Source organism: Chrysochloris asiatica, unplaced genomic scaffold (genome assembly GCF_000296735.1).
Source record: "Chrysochloris asiatica unplaced genomic scaffold, ChrAsi1.0 scaffold00102, whole genome shotgun sequence".
Classification (NCBI taxonomy): domain Eukaryota; kingdom Metazoa; phylum Chordata; class Mammalia; order Afrosoricida; family Chrysochloridae; genus Chrysochloris; species Chrysochloris asiatica.
The window spans coordinates 2,457,429-2,470,663 of NW_006408620.1; the positions used below are offsets into that span (position 1 = coordinate 2,457,429).

At 46.9% G+C, this 13,235-nt stretch overlaps 1 protein-coding gene across 1 annotated transcript in view; it reads right to left on the bottom strand.

Moving 5' to 3' along the window:
- Positions 1-6,453: 6,453 nt before the first annotated feature.
- Positions 6,454-13,235, bottom strand: part of MKL2 (MKL/myocardin-like 2) — a 140,606-nt gene continuing 133,824 nt past the window's right edge. Inside the window, exons 12-15 of the mRNA XM_006867201.1 lie at positions 11,652-11,810; positions 11,384-11,521; positions 9,220-9,280; positions 6,454-6,986 (exon numbers count right to left, since the gene is read on the bottom strand). Of these exons, the coding sequence (XP_006867263.1) occupies positions 6,454-6,986; positions 9,220-9,280; positions 11,384-11,521; positions 11,652-11,810 (891 nt within the window). The remainder of the gene's footprint in view (positions 6,987-9,219; positions 9,281-11,383; positions 11,522-11,651; positions 11,811-13,235) is intronic.

Below are 13,235 nucleotides of genomic sequence, written 5' to 3' on the forward strand. Positions count from 1 at the left end.
GAGAAGAGCCCTGGTGTCTGCTCTGGAACATCTTATGCACCAGTGATAGGCATGCGGGGTGGGATGGGGCCTGGTGGGGGGTGCCCAGGTTGCTCAGGTCATTGTTACATTGGGCATCCAGGAGTGACATCAGAACTGAGACCTCATGCCTTTACACGTGTGCACGTGTAATCAGGAGGGAACAACACGTTCCAAGGCCTCAGGAGGTTGGAGCGTCTCGAGAACCAAGAACTCCTCTGTGGTTGCAGGAGGGTAGAGTAGTAGGCCCAGAGAGGCAGGTGGGCAGAGGTGAGCTTTGGGGCCACGGTAGGGAGTTGAATTGTATTCTGTGTGCAGCAAGCAGTCACGAGAGCTTTTGGAGAGAAGAGTGGTTGAATTTATGCCTCACACATGCTGCCACGGCTGCTGTGTGAAGAGTGGATTGCAGATGGGGGCATGTAAGATGATCTCAAGTAGTGAGATGTGGCATCCTGGATTTTGGATCTGTCTGCTGATGGGTGGATGGATAGATGTATGCATCTGTGTATCCACACAATCAGGATAGGTAGGTATCTGTATCTATATAGATATAGAGAGAGGTGGGGAGAAAGAAGTAGGGAGGGAAGTAAGTAGGTAGGTAGATGGAGGTGGGGAGAGAGAGAGAGTTTCTTAAAGACAATCATTACTGGTGATGATAGGGATTCATCGCTACGAGCCTGAGAGTAAATGACAGAGTATGGAATGGAAACATCCATACCAAGAAAAAGTTTGAAAGTCAACCATCAGCTGGAAAATGGAAGGTTAGTTTTCTGGGATTCTCAAGGGCGGCCAGTATTGGAGCATTACTAGGAAAAATGTCCAATCAGCAGTGCTCATTACAGTGAGATGCTCAGTGAAGAGCTGAAGCCTAAAGTTTGGATGAAACTTGGAGGATTGTTACCCAAGGATGCTGTGATCACCTCTGCCCACAGTTGGTACTCTGCACAACCTCCTATAGTCCTCATCCTGTTCCATCGTTTCACCTGTTAGGTCGTCTGAAAGCAGCTCTGCGAGGACAGAGATTCCCTTCTGATGATGAAGAAGTGAAGACAGTGGTTTTTTCCTTCCTGTCAGTAAATGTGTACTGAGTGCCCACTATGGGCTTAGCAGGGACTGTTCTAGTGAACAAAACAGACAGAAATTCTTGGTCTTTTGGAGCCTATAGTCTAATGAGACAGAACATCATGAGAATTATGAGGGGCTTCAAAAGGTTTGTGTTCAACTGGAATTAAGAGAAGGAATTTCTCCACTAACTTTTGGAAGCTGTGTCATATAGACGCATTAGATGGTGACAGGGTAAAGAGACATGTGAAGTTGGCCAGACCCGTGATGACTATGTGCACTGAGGAGTGTAATGCTGTCCGGTCATGCATCATCCCTATGGTTGGCTGCAGGTTGGGATCCAGTTTTCATTGAATGATTTCTGTAAGTAGATTTTCAGGCCTTTCTTCCTTGTCCTCTTTAGTGCAGAAGTTCTGTGGAATCTGGATGAGCATGACTGGAACAGGCTCGTCTCTCCTGATAGCTGGGCAGTGGCTGCACGTGTGGTACACTAGCTAGGAACTGAACCGGCTCGTCCATGTGGGAGGTGAGACTTGCATTTTGGTGTAAATCTTGGTTTATATCTTGGTGTATTCAAGTTTACCTAGCACTTCTGTGTCTCATGGTCCTAGACTTGGGGGAGGCGCCTCCCTTTGTGAGTGATCCACGTAACCCCATTTGGTGAGCTGTCTGCTTGGGGCTCTCAGTTGAGAGGGGTCCCTGCTCCCACCCCAATCTACAAAGGCTCGACTCATCCTCATTGGAGGGGTCTTTTATCCGTATAGCAAGAGTCAGAGTACGTTAAAACGTTTGTTTTTTTAATTTGAGACACAAAAATGCAAAATTGCTGAGCTATCAAACATTTCCCGATGAGCTACAATACTGCAGTATGTACAAAAGACCTGATGATGAATAGGCACACATATAAAAACACGTATGTACCACCTATATACAGTACATGTGCAAAACGCATGGCATTTCACCACGATAGGGGATTGCTCTTGGGTGCAAACAGCAAATACAAAGGCATCGTGGTTTTCCTTTTGAAAAAACAACAGAAAGGCAGTCCACAGATGGACCCCTGATTGCCGTCATTGTGGATTGGTGTCTTTCTCCTTTTCTTCAGACAGTGAGATGCTAAGACATGTGACAATGAAAGTAAGAAGGGAAACACCGATCACGTTGAGCGGGCCTATTGCAATAAGAAAACAAATTTCTATGTAGAAAGGAAGAAAACAAACACAACTTTGTGTTACTACTAAATATGTATTATCCTTAAACCAACAAAACCAATCTACGCTATTTTACAGGAAAACAAGATAGAAATATCTACATCTTTGTGAAAATGATAACAAGTGGATAATACCTTTTTGGGACTGATTTTTGCACTCTTTAGTCTCAACCTTTAAGTAAAAAGTGCCTCCTTTTGGCAAATACTTGGCAATGCCTTTGGTTCCTTTGAAGCAAGTTTTGCATTCCTAATGGTTACTTGACATGAAGTACTTTTGGTAGATACTAACTAAACCCTTTCCTGAACAGGACCTCCCCTTTCCTCCCAAATTAGTGAGTGTTCTGACAGAGCTACTTAAGAGAGGTAATTGTTACATGAGTTTCAGTGGTTTGATAGACTTTGTCAGAGCCTTCTTGTAGGAGTTGGCATAAAGCTCTGCTGTTTTGACATCACCAATAACGTGTTTCTATTGACTTCAGACAGCACCGTGAAGATCTGAGATTACCACCTGTGGTCACAAAATTGTGACAGTTTCCAATAATGACCCACAGAGCTGAGTTTGGATAAGAGCTCTTGTGTAAACATGTGCAGCTTTTTCAATGATAGAACTCGAATGAAAGGTTTTGGGTAGAAACACATTTCCCCAGATACATTGAGAAAAAGTGAAGTTGGGGGTGTGTGTGATAAGAGGGGGTCGGGGTGGACCTACTAAAGCAGCCCAGCAAGATGTCTGTGAAATTAATGAGTTCTTGAAAGTCTGAGTCAGGAAAAAATGTCTATACCTTGTTGTTTTCCAGTTTTGACTGAAATCACTTAAAACGATGAGCGGAAATGCAGGTAGGATGCTCTCTGAAGACACACTGATGCACACTTAACCACATTTACTATTAAAACGGACCTTCCAGTTGAGGTTCGCTGGTAACTTGGGGCTCAACGTGTGCCATGTGGGGCAGTAGGACAGTTTGTGCAGGATTCTGCTCCATGGCTGGGATGCAGCGGTCACATTTGCAGGGGTGGATAGCAAAACAGTGAGGGTTATTTGTGAATTTGGTTAAAGTAGCCTCTGTTGTCCTGGTGGTAAGACCCGATTAGCAATTCTCTTGCTATTTCTCTAGGAGTTGTCAGTGGTTCCTCGAGACCTCCAGGCCTTCTGGGATGCTGACCAAGCACAGGCTCCTGAAAGAAAAGGTGCCCCCCCACCCCTGCTCTGAAGACAGTACAGGTACTGTGACACATTTGTGGGGACCCTGTTGTCTAGAAGGGTGTGAATGAGGGCAGAGGAAGCCTGAGTCAGCTCTGATGACCACAGGACAGCTCAGCTTTCAGCAGGTCACAGCGTGGCGCCAACCCCTACTTGTGGACTGCACTCAGAAACTCGAAAGGTCAGTTACCTGGGATACAGAAGCACGCAATTCCTTAAAAAAAGGGAAATTGATGCCAGCTCTTTTAGTATTACAAAAATAGTCCTAAAATAAACACAAATAGTGTATCTGAGCAAGATAGTCCATACAGTCAGCTACATCTAAGTGTAAATACGTGGCACTGCTGCCCAGCGGACTGCACGTTTCTGAGAAGCCTGCTGTCCTGGGTAGCAGAACTCTGTGGACTGCGCGAAGTGCGCGAAGCTGCGATAGGTCCCGTAGTGTTTCAGTAGGAACGAAAGCTTGGGCTGAGAGAACAGCTGATTTCTTGGCAGTGTAGGATAGTCTGCAACGGGCTATGCAGAGCGCCCATTCTAAGCTCCTGACATGCACTGAGGGTGTCAGCAGGCTGGGCTGGCCTGTGTTTTGATAGCTGGGAGGCTAACAAACACAGAGTTTTCTTTAGTAAACAGACATTCTGCGCTGTGTACACTGACTTAGGCCACAGGGGCCTCAATAAGGGAGTGTCATCTTTGGTCAGTTCATGTGCAGCGCAAGTTCCGCATGTTCATTCTACACCGGAAGGCACCACTCACACGTCAGAGCAGCTTGGACGTCAGACAGCCGAGCTCGCAGCTGAGCCACGTGGCAAGGGCCAAGAGGAATGAATGGTCCAAGTGGTTGCTGGCTTGAGGTTGAATAGCTAGTGTCGCCTCATCTTCTTAAACAATCGATGTGTATGGGTTTGCACCCATGTGAAGTGGGCACTTGCACAACCCGTAGCCCCGAGAGCAGGCTGCCGAGCCAGTTCTCTGCCCTTCACTGGCTCTTGTTGGAGAGCAACCTTCTGTGACGTGTTTCAGACCCGGCTGTAAAAGCAATGAAGGGACCTGAGGGCTAGAAAAGGAAGGATTCTCTGTGCACACATCTCAGGCCTGCAGAAATACGGTGACTTGACAAGAGATAACAATGCAGGGTCGTTGTTCAGTGGCCCTCAAAGTCTCGCTGGGAACTAGTGTTCGCATAGAAAGCCATTCTCTGAATGAACATGATGCTCACAGCTGAAATATGGACCCCAAAAAATCCCTAACCAAACCTCATGGCTAAGACGTAGTGAAAAAGAAAGTACCTTCTCCTAAGGGAGCACTGCTGCTCTGGAAGACACGACCCTCAATGGAACCTGACTTGGGTGCCATCTGATTCAATAGGGTGGGCAGCTGGAGATGTGCTGGGTCCCACACACCAGCTTGGCAGTTTTCCAAAGCTCTTAAACCCTTCCTTACAACCTCCACCTTGGCCGGGTCCCAGGGCTGGCTCTGGCTGACGATGCTGGGAAAGACAGTGAAATGCGTCAGCTCAAACAGAACACCCAAACAGAAAGTAGCTCAGCACTTAGGTAAAACACAACCCCAGTAGTGGGTAGAGAATTCTTTCTACAGAGTGGGTCCGTGACCTTCCTGTGCGCTAGTCACCAGGGAGTACAGCCCGAGCCCTGGGAGAGGTGGAGGGCACAGGCCTACTTAATGTGAAACAAAACGAAACCCCCAGGTTCTCTGGGTAGACTAAAGGACTTTTGTTATTTAGACTTTGTCATAGACTTAATGTGACTATCCTGAAAAAATTTGGAAATCCCACAGTTGTTGGCATTTTATAAAAGTCTTCAACTACTCAGCAGATATAGATAACATAATAACTTTTTTCTATGATTAAAAACTACAAATAAAGCCTCCAGTTTTCTAAGGCCAGGCATGATCCTCTAGTGAGAACTTCGACAGGCCACCCAGGTACAAGGCTGGAAAACAATACCCAGGGGTTAGTTGTAGAAGAGGATGGCCCGGCTAGGGTCCAGCAACCAACCGTGTGGCGCGGTCTAACCTGAGACCGCGAAGGAATGTCCGGGCCTGTGACAGGCTGCCCCCTGCCTTCAACTCACCATTTCAAGAAGAGATTTCACACAAAAGCCTTTTCTCGATTCTTTGAGAAAGACGGCCAGGAAGTCTTTAGCTATGTGAGTACACGTGGCTCCAATCCCCTGGCAGTACTGGTGCCCTTCACAGGAGTGGGGCACACATACGCCCATTTCCTTAGCCCGGTGTTGGCAGTCTCAGCACACACACGTTAAAACCAACCTCAGCCTCCCCGAGGGTTGTGGAGACAATGTTCAGTGTTACTGATGAACCTGGCCTTTTTACAGTGGACTGCTTAGGACAGTATTTTGTAGACACCTTCTGCTTATGGTATATAAAAAAACAACTCTTCCAATTAGATTTAAATTTGGGCATCTTCAAGTGAGATCCCCAAAAATCACAAAAGTAAACTACACACACACATACACACACACACATAAAGATCACACGAGTTTCTCAGTGGAATCCACAGCATCAGCCGCAGGCCGAGTCTCTGTCTCTTAGCTCGCTGGGTCTAGGGCTCGGCTCAGGCCACCTCTAGGAAAATAATCCAGTGTAGTGACCCCTGGCTTCCCTCCCTCTGTTGGCGGCCCGGCCACAGGTTTGCGTGGAGTTGCCTGCCCTGTGTAAAGTGAGCACATCATACAGAGGTGAAGTGTCTGCTGATTCCCAGAGCGTCTGAAGGGTGGTTTCCTGTGCGTGTTCCTCCTCCGTTCGCCTTTATTGAAGTCAGTACCTCCCCGGCTGGGTAAATCGGAGATGTCACCGCCACTTGCGGTACCAACGGTTTCAGACTTGCTTCCAGGTGATAACCCTCTCCCCATTCTTTCAGGGACAACGATACAACTATGGCTCTATCTCTAAACACTGACCTGGGAGACACGCATGTGTGACTCTAGTCCCAGGGCAGTGGCAGGTCTTGTGGGTCCAGGAAGTCAGCAGAGAACATACTCGGCGTGGCACTGAGAGGCGTCAGTCCTGACGACGTGGCAGGCATGGTGATGTCCAACCACTCCATGTTGTCCAGGTTGGGGTCAGAGAGGTCAAGCGACAGGCAGGGAGGACCAGCAGCAAATTGGGCCTGGGAAGTTTCCATGGGGGAGTGGGAGTGGTCCAGGATGCTCGAGTGATGGAGCAGGTCACTCTGAAGGTCCTCGATCAGAGAGAAGGCCTCTCTGTCCTCACCGCTGCTTTGGAGTGGGGGGATCTCGTTGGCTGATGGTAAAGTTCCATCTAAGAAAGCTTCAAGCTGGTTCTCTAAAGTGGTGGATAAACTGCTCACAGGTCCTAGTGATACTGGTGGTGCCATCTGGACTTGGGGTGGAGGCCGGGACACCACTGTGTTGACTGGCATTGTGGTGATACTGGCTGTCACTGGCCTCATTTTGGAAATTGGAGAAGGTTCTTCTTTTATAGGGAGCGAAATCTCTGTGGGGAGGAATAGTAAGTAGTCAGTAAAGATTTCCTACTATCTCAAACCACCATTTGCTACCAAGACAACCATTTTGCTCTTGTGTGACTGCTCCCATGCACTGTCTTCTCGCTCTCGGTTAAAGGAGGTGGTCATGTACAGTGCTGGAGGACTTGTGGGCTGATGGGTCATCCTAGCAAGACACATGTCAGTTCAAGTGCCGTGGAGTTGGTTTCAACTACGGCGACCCTGTATAGGGTTTCTGAGGAGCAGCTGGTGAGTTTAAACTGCCGACCTTGCAGTTAGCAGTCCAATGTTGATTCTACAGCACCATTCCAGGAGTCAGATGTAGATTATTTTCCTTTGGGCCCTACTCAGTCGCTGCAGGCTTCAGCCAGGACTCACGGCTATAGTCAGCAGGTGAAACTGCTACCACAGTAGTAGGACGTCACGAAAGATCATGTCAAATGTCTACCCTGAGTTTGTGTAAAGACATGAAGGACATCCTTCACATTGTGAAAGGTGTAGTCTAATTTCCTGTTTTTCCTAGCATTATAGCTGAACTGTGTTCCTGATTTAGCCGGATAATGTCATTCCTGAATTACTACTAATGAAATGCATGCCTCCTTTGGTGTTTACTTGAAGATGCTGCTTGTCTGTATGACTTTGGGTAAATACGTTAGTAAGCACTGGCAACCACCTGCTACAGATAACCAAGTGCTCAATTGCTACGTATATTTGATAAAATGTCTTTTTACTCTTAAGAATGTCTCACTGGTTTTATTTCTACACATTTAAAGCTTGCAGAGAACTAGGAAAGATGGAGTCAACAACAATGACCTGGGTGGGCCCAGGAGTTGGCTCCTGTATGCTGTCAGTTTCATCTACGGCCTGGGTTACTCTCCAGTTAGCTGCAGGTGTCTCCAGAAATGTTCTGAAGTCAGTGAGTGTGATCCCGAGGGCCCAGCCTGACCATCAGCAGACTAACTCTGCATGCTGTGGTCCCTGGTGACAGTAGATACACTTATGGGGTACTCTGTGCCCTTTTCAAAAAAGAACTCGGATGTCACATGTTCCAAGTTTACAGTGTGAAAATGATTTTTAATTATGCTGTTGTTAGGTGCCATGGAGTTGGTTCTGACTCATAGTGACCCTGTACAGGGTTTCCAGGGCTGTAAATCTTTCATTAAGTCTTATTATCTTCATCAGGTTTGACAACAAAGATAAATTTTTTAAACCCTAAAATCAGGGAACTTACTTCTTTGACCTGAAGTTACTTGGAAAAGCTAATAAGAGTTCTTGGCAAGAAATATTGTTTGCACATCTAAATCTGTTGTCAACTGTCAATAATTACCAAACATTGCAACCTCAAATATTAAACAGTACCACTATTTAAAAAATAGGAAAAATAGGAAAAACTATCAGCCAGGTAAAGTTTGTTGTTAAGCGCTGTGGAGTTGGTTCAAACCCATAGCAACTCTGTGTAGTTTCCAAGGAGCAAGTGGTAAGCTTGAAGGGCTGACCTTACAGTTCAAATCGACTTTGCAGTCCAATGCATTAACTCACAGTGCTACACCAGGTCAAAAAATATTCTGAAATAGTGTTTGAATTTTTAAACTACAGACAGACAAATTTTGAAAGATAAACTGAGGGAGTCCTGGTGTGGCGCTGTGCAAACACTGTTTATATAGGAATATTTTTATCCTTTTTAAACCCTAAAATCAGGGCATGGAATGCTAGTTCTTTAATGTCTATAGAACAAGTTTTGAAATTTTTCAATGTGGAATTTTAATTGGGTTATACTGTTATCTGAGCATGGTAGCTCTGTAGGATAAGCACTGGGCTGCGAATCACAAGGTCAGCCGTTCTAGTCCACTAGCCGCTCTGTGGGTGAAAGATGTACAACATCGGAAACCCTATACAGGGACACTACGAGTTGGGATTGACTTGATGGCACTTATCAACAACTTATATGGTGGGTTTGAACTGCTGATCTTGTGGTTAGCAGTTCAGTGTTTATCCTATAGCGGCCACATCAGGGCTCCTCAGTGGAAATAAGTCTATGGATAATTCTATTATATTACTATTTTGAACTTTCCTTCCATTTATTCTACTTTGCTTACTGGCCTAAACTGAACAGATTTTAAAACTGTGTAAATTCCACGAGAAGACTATATTCCTCAGAACTCAGATACGTTATGGTGTCTAGAGATAAACTTCCATGTACTTTTGATGTGACCTCTGACCTACCTCCACTCTTAATGAGGATATCAAAAAGGTCGTCCATCTGCTGACTGTGCGCATTGGAAATCTACGAAGAAGGAGAACATCAGTGAGTTTTCTTTGACACCATCCTGGAACGTGATACAGTTTGCGAGTGCTCAGGGACCCTGAGGCACACCTCCTTCTCATGGGCTCTTTGATCATCTGAGGCACATTGAGGTCACTTTAGTTGAGTGAAGCTATGCCGTTTACTTAGGGCCTCAGCTGGCTAGTGGACAGAGCAGGAATGGGGTCAGCGCTGGGCTGGCTGCCTTCTAGTCTTCTCTAGCACTGAGTGTACTCTGAGAGCCTCCCACGGCACTAGTCTGGAAATGTCTTTACTAATTTGCATTTAGGTTAATATTTGTGTGACCAGAGCAGAACTTTTTTTAGCTGTTTTTATGTTTGTGTGTATGGAGGGGTTTCAAAAAGTTTATGAAAAACGGAATGAAGCAATAATGGAATTTCTTCTTGAACTTTCTGAAGTCCACTCGAGTGTGTATGAGGGGGGCTTCAGAAAGACTGTGAAAAGATTATTTTAATTGCATGAGTGTTCTGCTTGCAGACACACACCTATATAGGTGAGCACAGAAATACTATGTTGTGACATATGCATGCACCCATGAAACCACCACCCCTGAGATCTCCTTGGGTCCCTCTACCATAACACTGGTTCGCTTCCTCTCACGCTAGGTTTTCTCTGGAATATAAAGAGACCCAGACGCTGCACACTGGCGGTCTGGCTTCCGTCACTCAGCACGACCACTGAGATTTACCTATGTTGTAATGAGTGCCAATAAGTTCAGCCCATTACTGAGAGGTGTTCTCTGTGTGGAAACTACCAGAGTTTGTTCACTTTACACCTGTTGATGGGAATGAGTTATTTCCAGTTTTGGGCTACTATAAATAAAGCTGCAAAGAACATGCAATTCTGCTCCAACACCACAACTCAAATGCATCAGTTCTTCTACAGTCTTCCTGAGTCACTGTCCAACCCTCACATGTATATAAAGGTGCATCTTAGTCTGCAAAGGAGGAACAGAGGAACTAAAAAATAGGATGAACAGAACACAGCTAAAATGATAAGCCCAAATCCAACCAATTTAATTACATTATAATCTGCTAGTATATAATGTGGAGTCCTGGTGTGGCGCTGTGGGTTAATGCGCTGGACTGCAGTTGGTTTGAAGGGCAAGGTCGGTGGTTCACGCTCACCAGCTGCTCCTTGGAAACCCTATACAGGGTCACTATCGGTTGGAAGCGATTTGTTAGCACTTACCAAGCAACAAGAAGTATAGAATGAAATTGGTTCACTTTGGGTTTATCATTTTAGATGCCTTGGAAGAAAGTCTGAACTGGGTGGGAGATGAGGAACTGTGTGTGTCTTAGATGATGACTGCTCATGGACTAACTGCAGTTGCTCTTGTGTTCTTAATGACACAACAAAGTCTCAGAGGAGAGGGTCTAGACTTGGCTTGAGGCCACAGGGTTTGCAGGTGGTTATCAGCACCTGGAGGAATTCAGGTCAGTCCCTTCAAAGTGCGTTTGCTAAATATACAACCAAGTCCCTTGCATGGGCTAGTCTGCTGAGAACTACAGAGAAGGAAGCAGGAGAGAGTGGGTTTCCATGGTGGGCAACTTACACCACCAGCCAGATAAGAGAGTGTCACTTTGACACGCTTGCTGACTGGACAGTGATACCCTCAGTCACCCCGAGGGAGGAGCACACTCACTGACACGACATTAACGCCCTCACTTTCCCGAGGGAGGATCACCCTCGCTGACTGGACACTGACGCCCTCACTTAGCCCAAGGGAGGCTGCACTCGCTGGACAGTAACACCCTCACTTTCCTCCTGAGGTAGGACCGTGCTTGCCGACTGGACAGTAACACCCCACTCCCCCAAGGGAGGACCACGCTCGCTGACAAGACAGTGGTGTTCTCACTTCCCCACGAGGGAGGACCGCGCTCGCTGACAGGACAGTGATGTCCTCACTTTCCCCCTGAGGGAGGACTATGCTCGCTGACAGGACAGTAACACCCTCACTTCCCCCTGAGGGAGGACTGCGCTCGCTGACAAGACAGTGATGTCCTCACTTTCCCCCTGAGGAAGGACCGCGCTCGCTGACTGGACAGTGGTGCTCTCACTCACCTCTGGGAGGGAGGACTGTGCACTGCGAGTCTGTCTGACGGCCTCCTCATAGCGTGGAGGGTCTTTTGTCTTGGTGACGGGGTTCCCAAACAGGGAGTGCTGGACAACAAACTGTGGAGGCGGTGGGGGTGAACTGGGCTGTAAAAGATGGCGTGCAGGTTAGCTGTGCTCACAGTGTCACAGAGAAACGGCCCTTCCCAAATGACGAGCATGGTCTTTTCGGTTCTGTTACCCAGTCACCACTGCTGCTCCCTCATCCCCGAGTTACCTTGCTGGGGGTGCTCGGCCCGTTCTGCACTGTGGGAAGGGGAGAGTTTCTGGCTTGCAGAAGGCTGCTGGGCGTCTTAGTGATGAAAGGCTGCTGGACGGCTGGCGCATGTGGTCTCTGGTACGGGAGAACTGTCGCCGGTGCTGAGTTTGTGAAAACCTGAAAGGAACACACATTTCCCCATCAATTTCTTCTGGTGATGAAGTAAAGAAAACCATTTTAGAGTCCAGGAAGGTCAGACAGTAATTACTTTTGGCTTTGAGAATCATATGGTCTCTGTTTCAGCTACTCAAGTCTGCTGTTCAGACAGTGCATCAGTGCCAGTAAAACATCATTTAGAAAACCCCGGTCTGCAGGCTCCGGTTTGCTGCCTTGGTGGTCCCATTACTCCATGGCCTGGCTTTGAGGGCATTTAGTGGAAGAGCCAGTATTTGCTCCAGTTAAAGTTTCCCCTTAAAGGACAGCTGAGTTTCTTACATTCCTTCTCTACTGCCATGCTGGCGTGGATGCTGGAGGATCAGTGCTGCATGGCGACCACAAGGTCACCCTCTTGCCTGCCCTCGGTTTTTTCTGCAGCCACCCTCTTGATCCTGCTCTCGGTTTCATTTTGAAACTCTGCCTTCCTCTCGGCACACTCACACGACTCTGGAATTAACCTGTGTTCTCTGTCCTGGAGTCCCTGATCAAGCCCTCATTTGTATCGCTGCAATGAGGCCAAAAGCCCCGTTTCTGCCTCCCTGCTCATTGTCCTGCCACCAAAATTAAATTCTTAATACACAAACCAGCCCTGCTAACAAACTCCACTGGCTCCGTTGTCTTCAGGGTCAAATTTGAACTTACTAGCTGATGTGTAATCTTTATTGCAACCTAGACCCTCTTCCACCCTACCCTATACCTCACAGTGTGCCGAAGTCAAATGGAAGTTCTCATAGCTTTCTGAATCCCCTGCAAGGCCCTATCTAATTGACCCTCATGGGAGAATCTGCTTCATCCGACAGAGGTGGGGATTTCTTCCCAGAAACTCCAAATATTCTTTAGGCCACAAGGGGGTGTAGAGAGGTTAGGACCTTTTATAAACAGCCAGTACCACAACTGCATTTCAGAATGAGGTTTCCTCATGACAATCTTGAGTACAATTTATACCAGCAGTAAGGAGCCCTTGGGGCACAGTGGTTCTAACCCACCATTGGCTCTGAGGGAGAGGACATAGCCATCTGCTTCCATAAAGAACACAGCCAGGGAAAGCTAGGGGGAACTTCTACCCTGTCCTACAGGCTCACAAGGGTGGGAATTAATGCAACGGAAGCAGGTTTGAGTTTGGACTTTATACCATTAACATTCTGAAAGAGAAAGACCTCCTCTCTGTTCTATTGTCAATGTACGTTATCTCGTCACTGTGAAAGCAGGTATGAGAGTGTGCCCCTTAAACAGTATGTATGAGTGTGTGTGTCCCTCAGACAGTAGTATGTGTGTGTCCCTCAGTATGTATGACTGTGCCCCTCACACACTATGTATGAGTGTGTGTGTCCCTCAGACAGTATGTATGAGTGTGTGTGTCCCTTAAACAGTATGTATGAGTGTGTG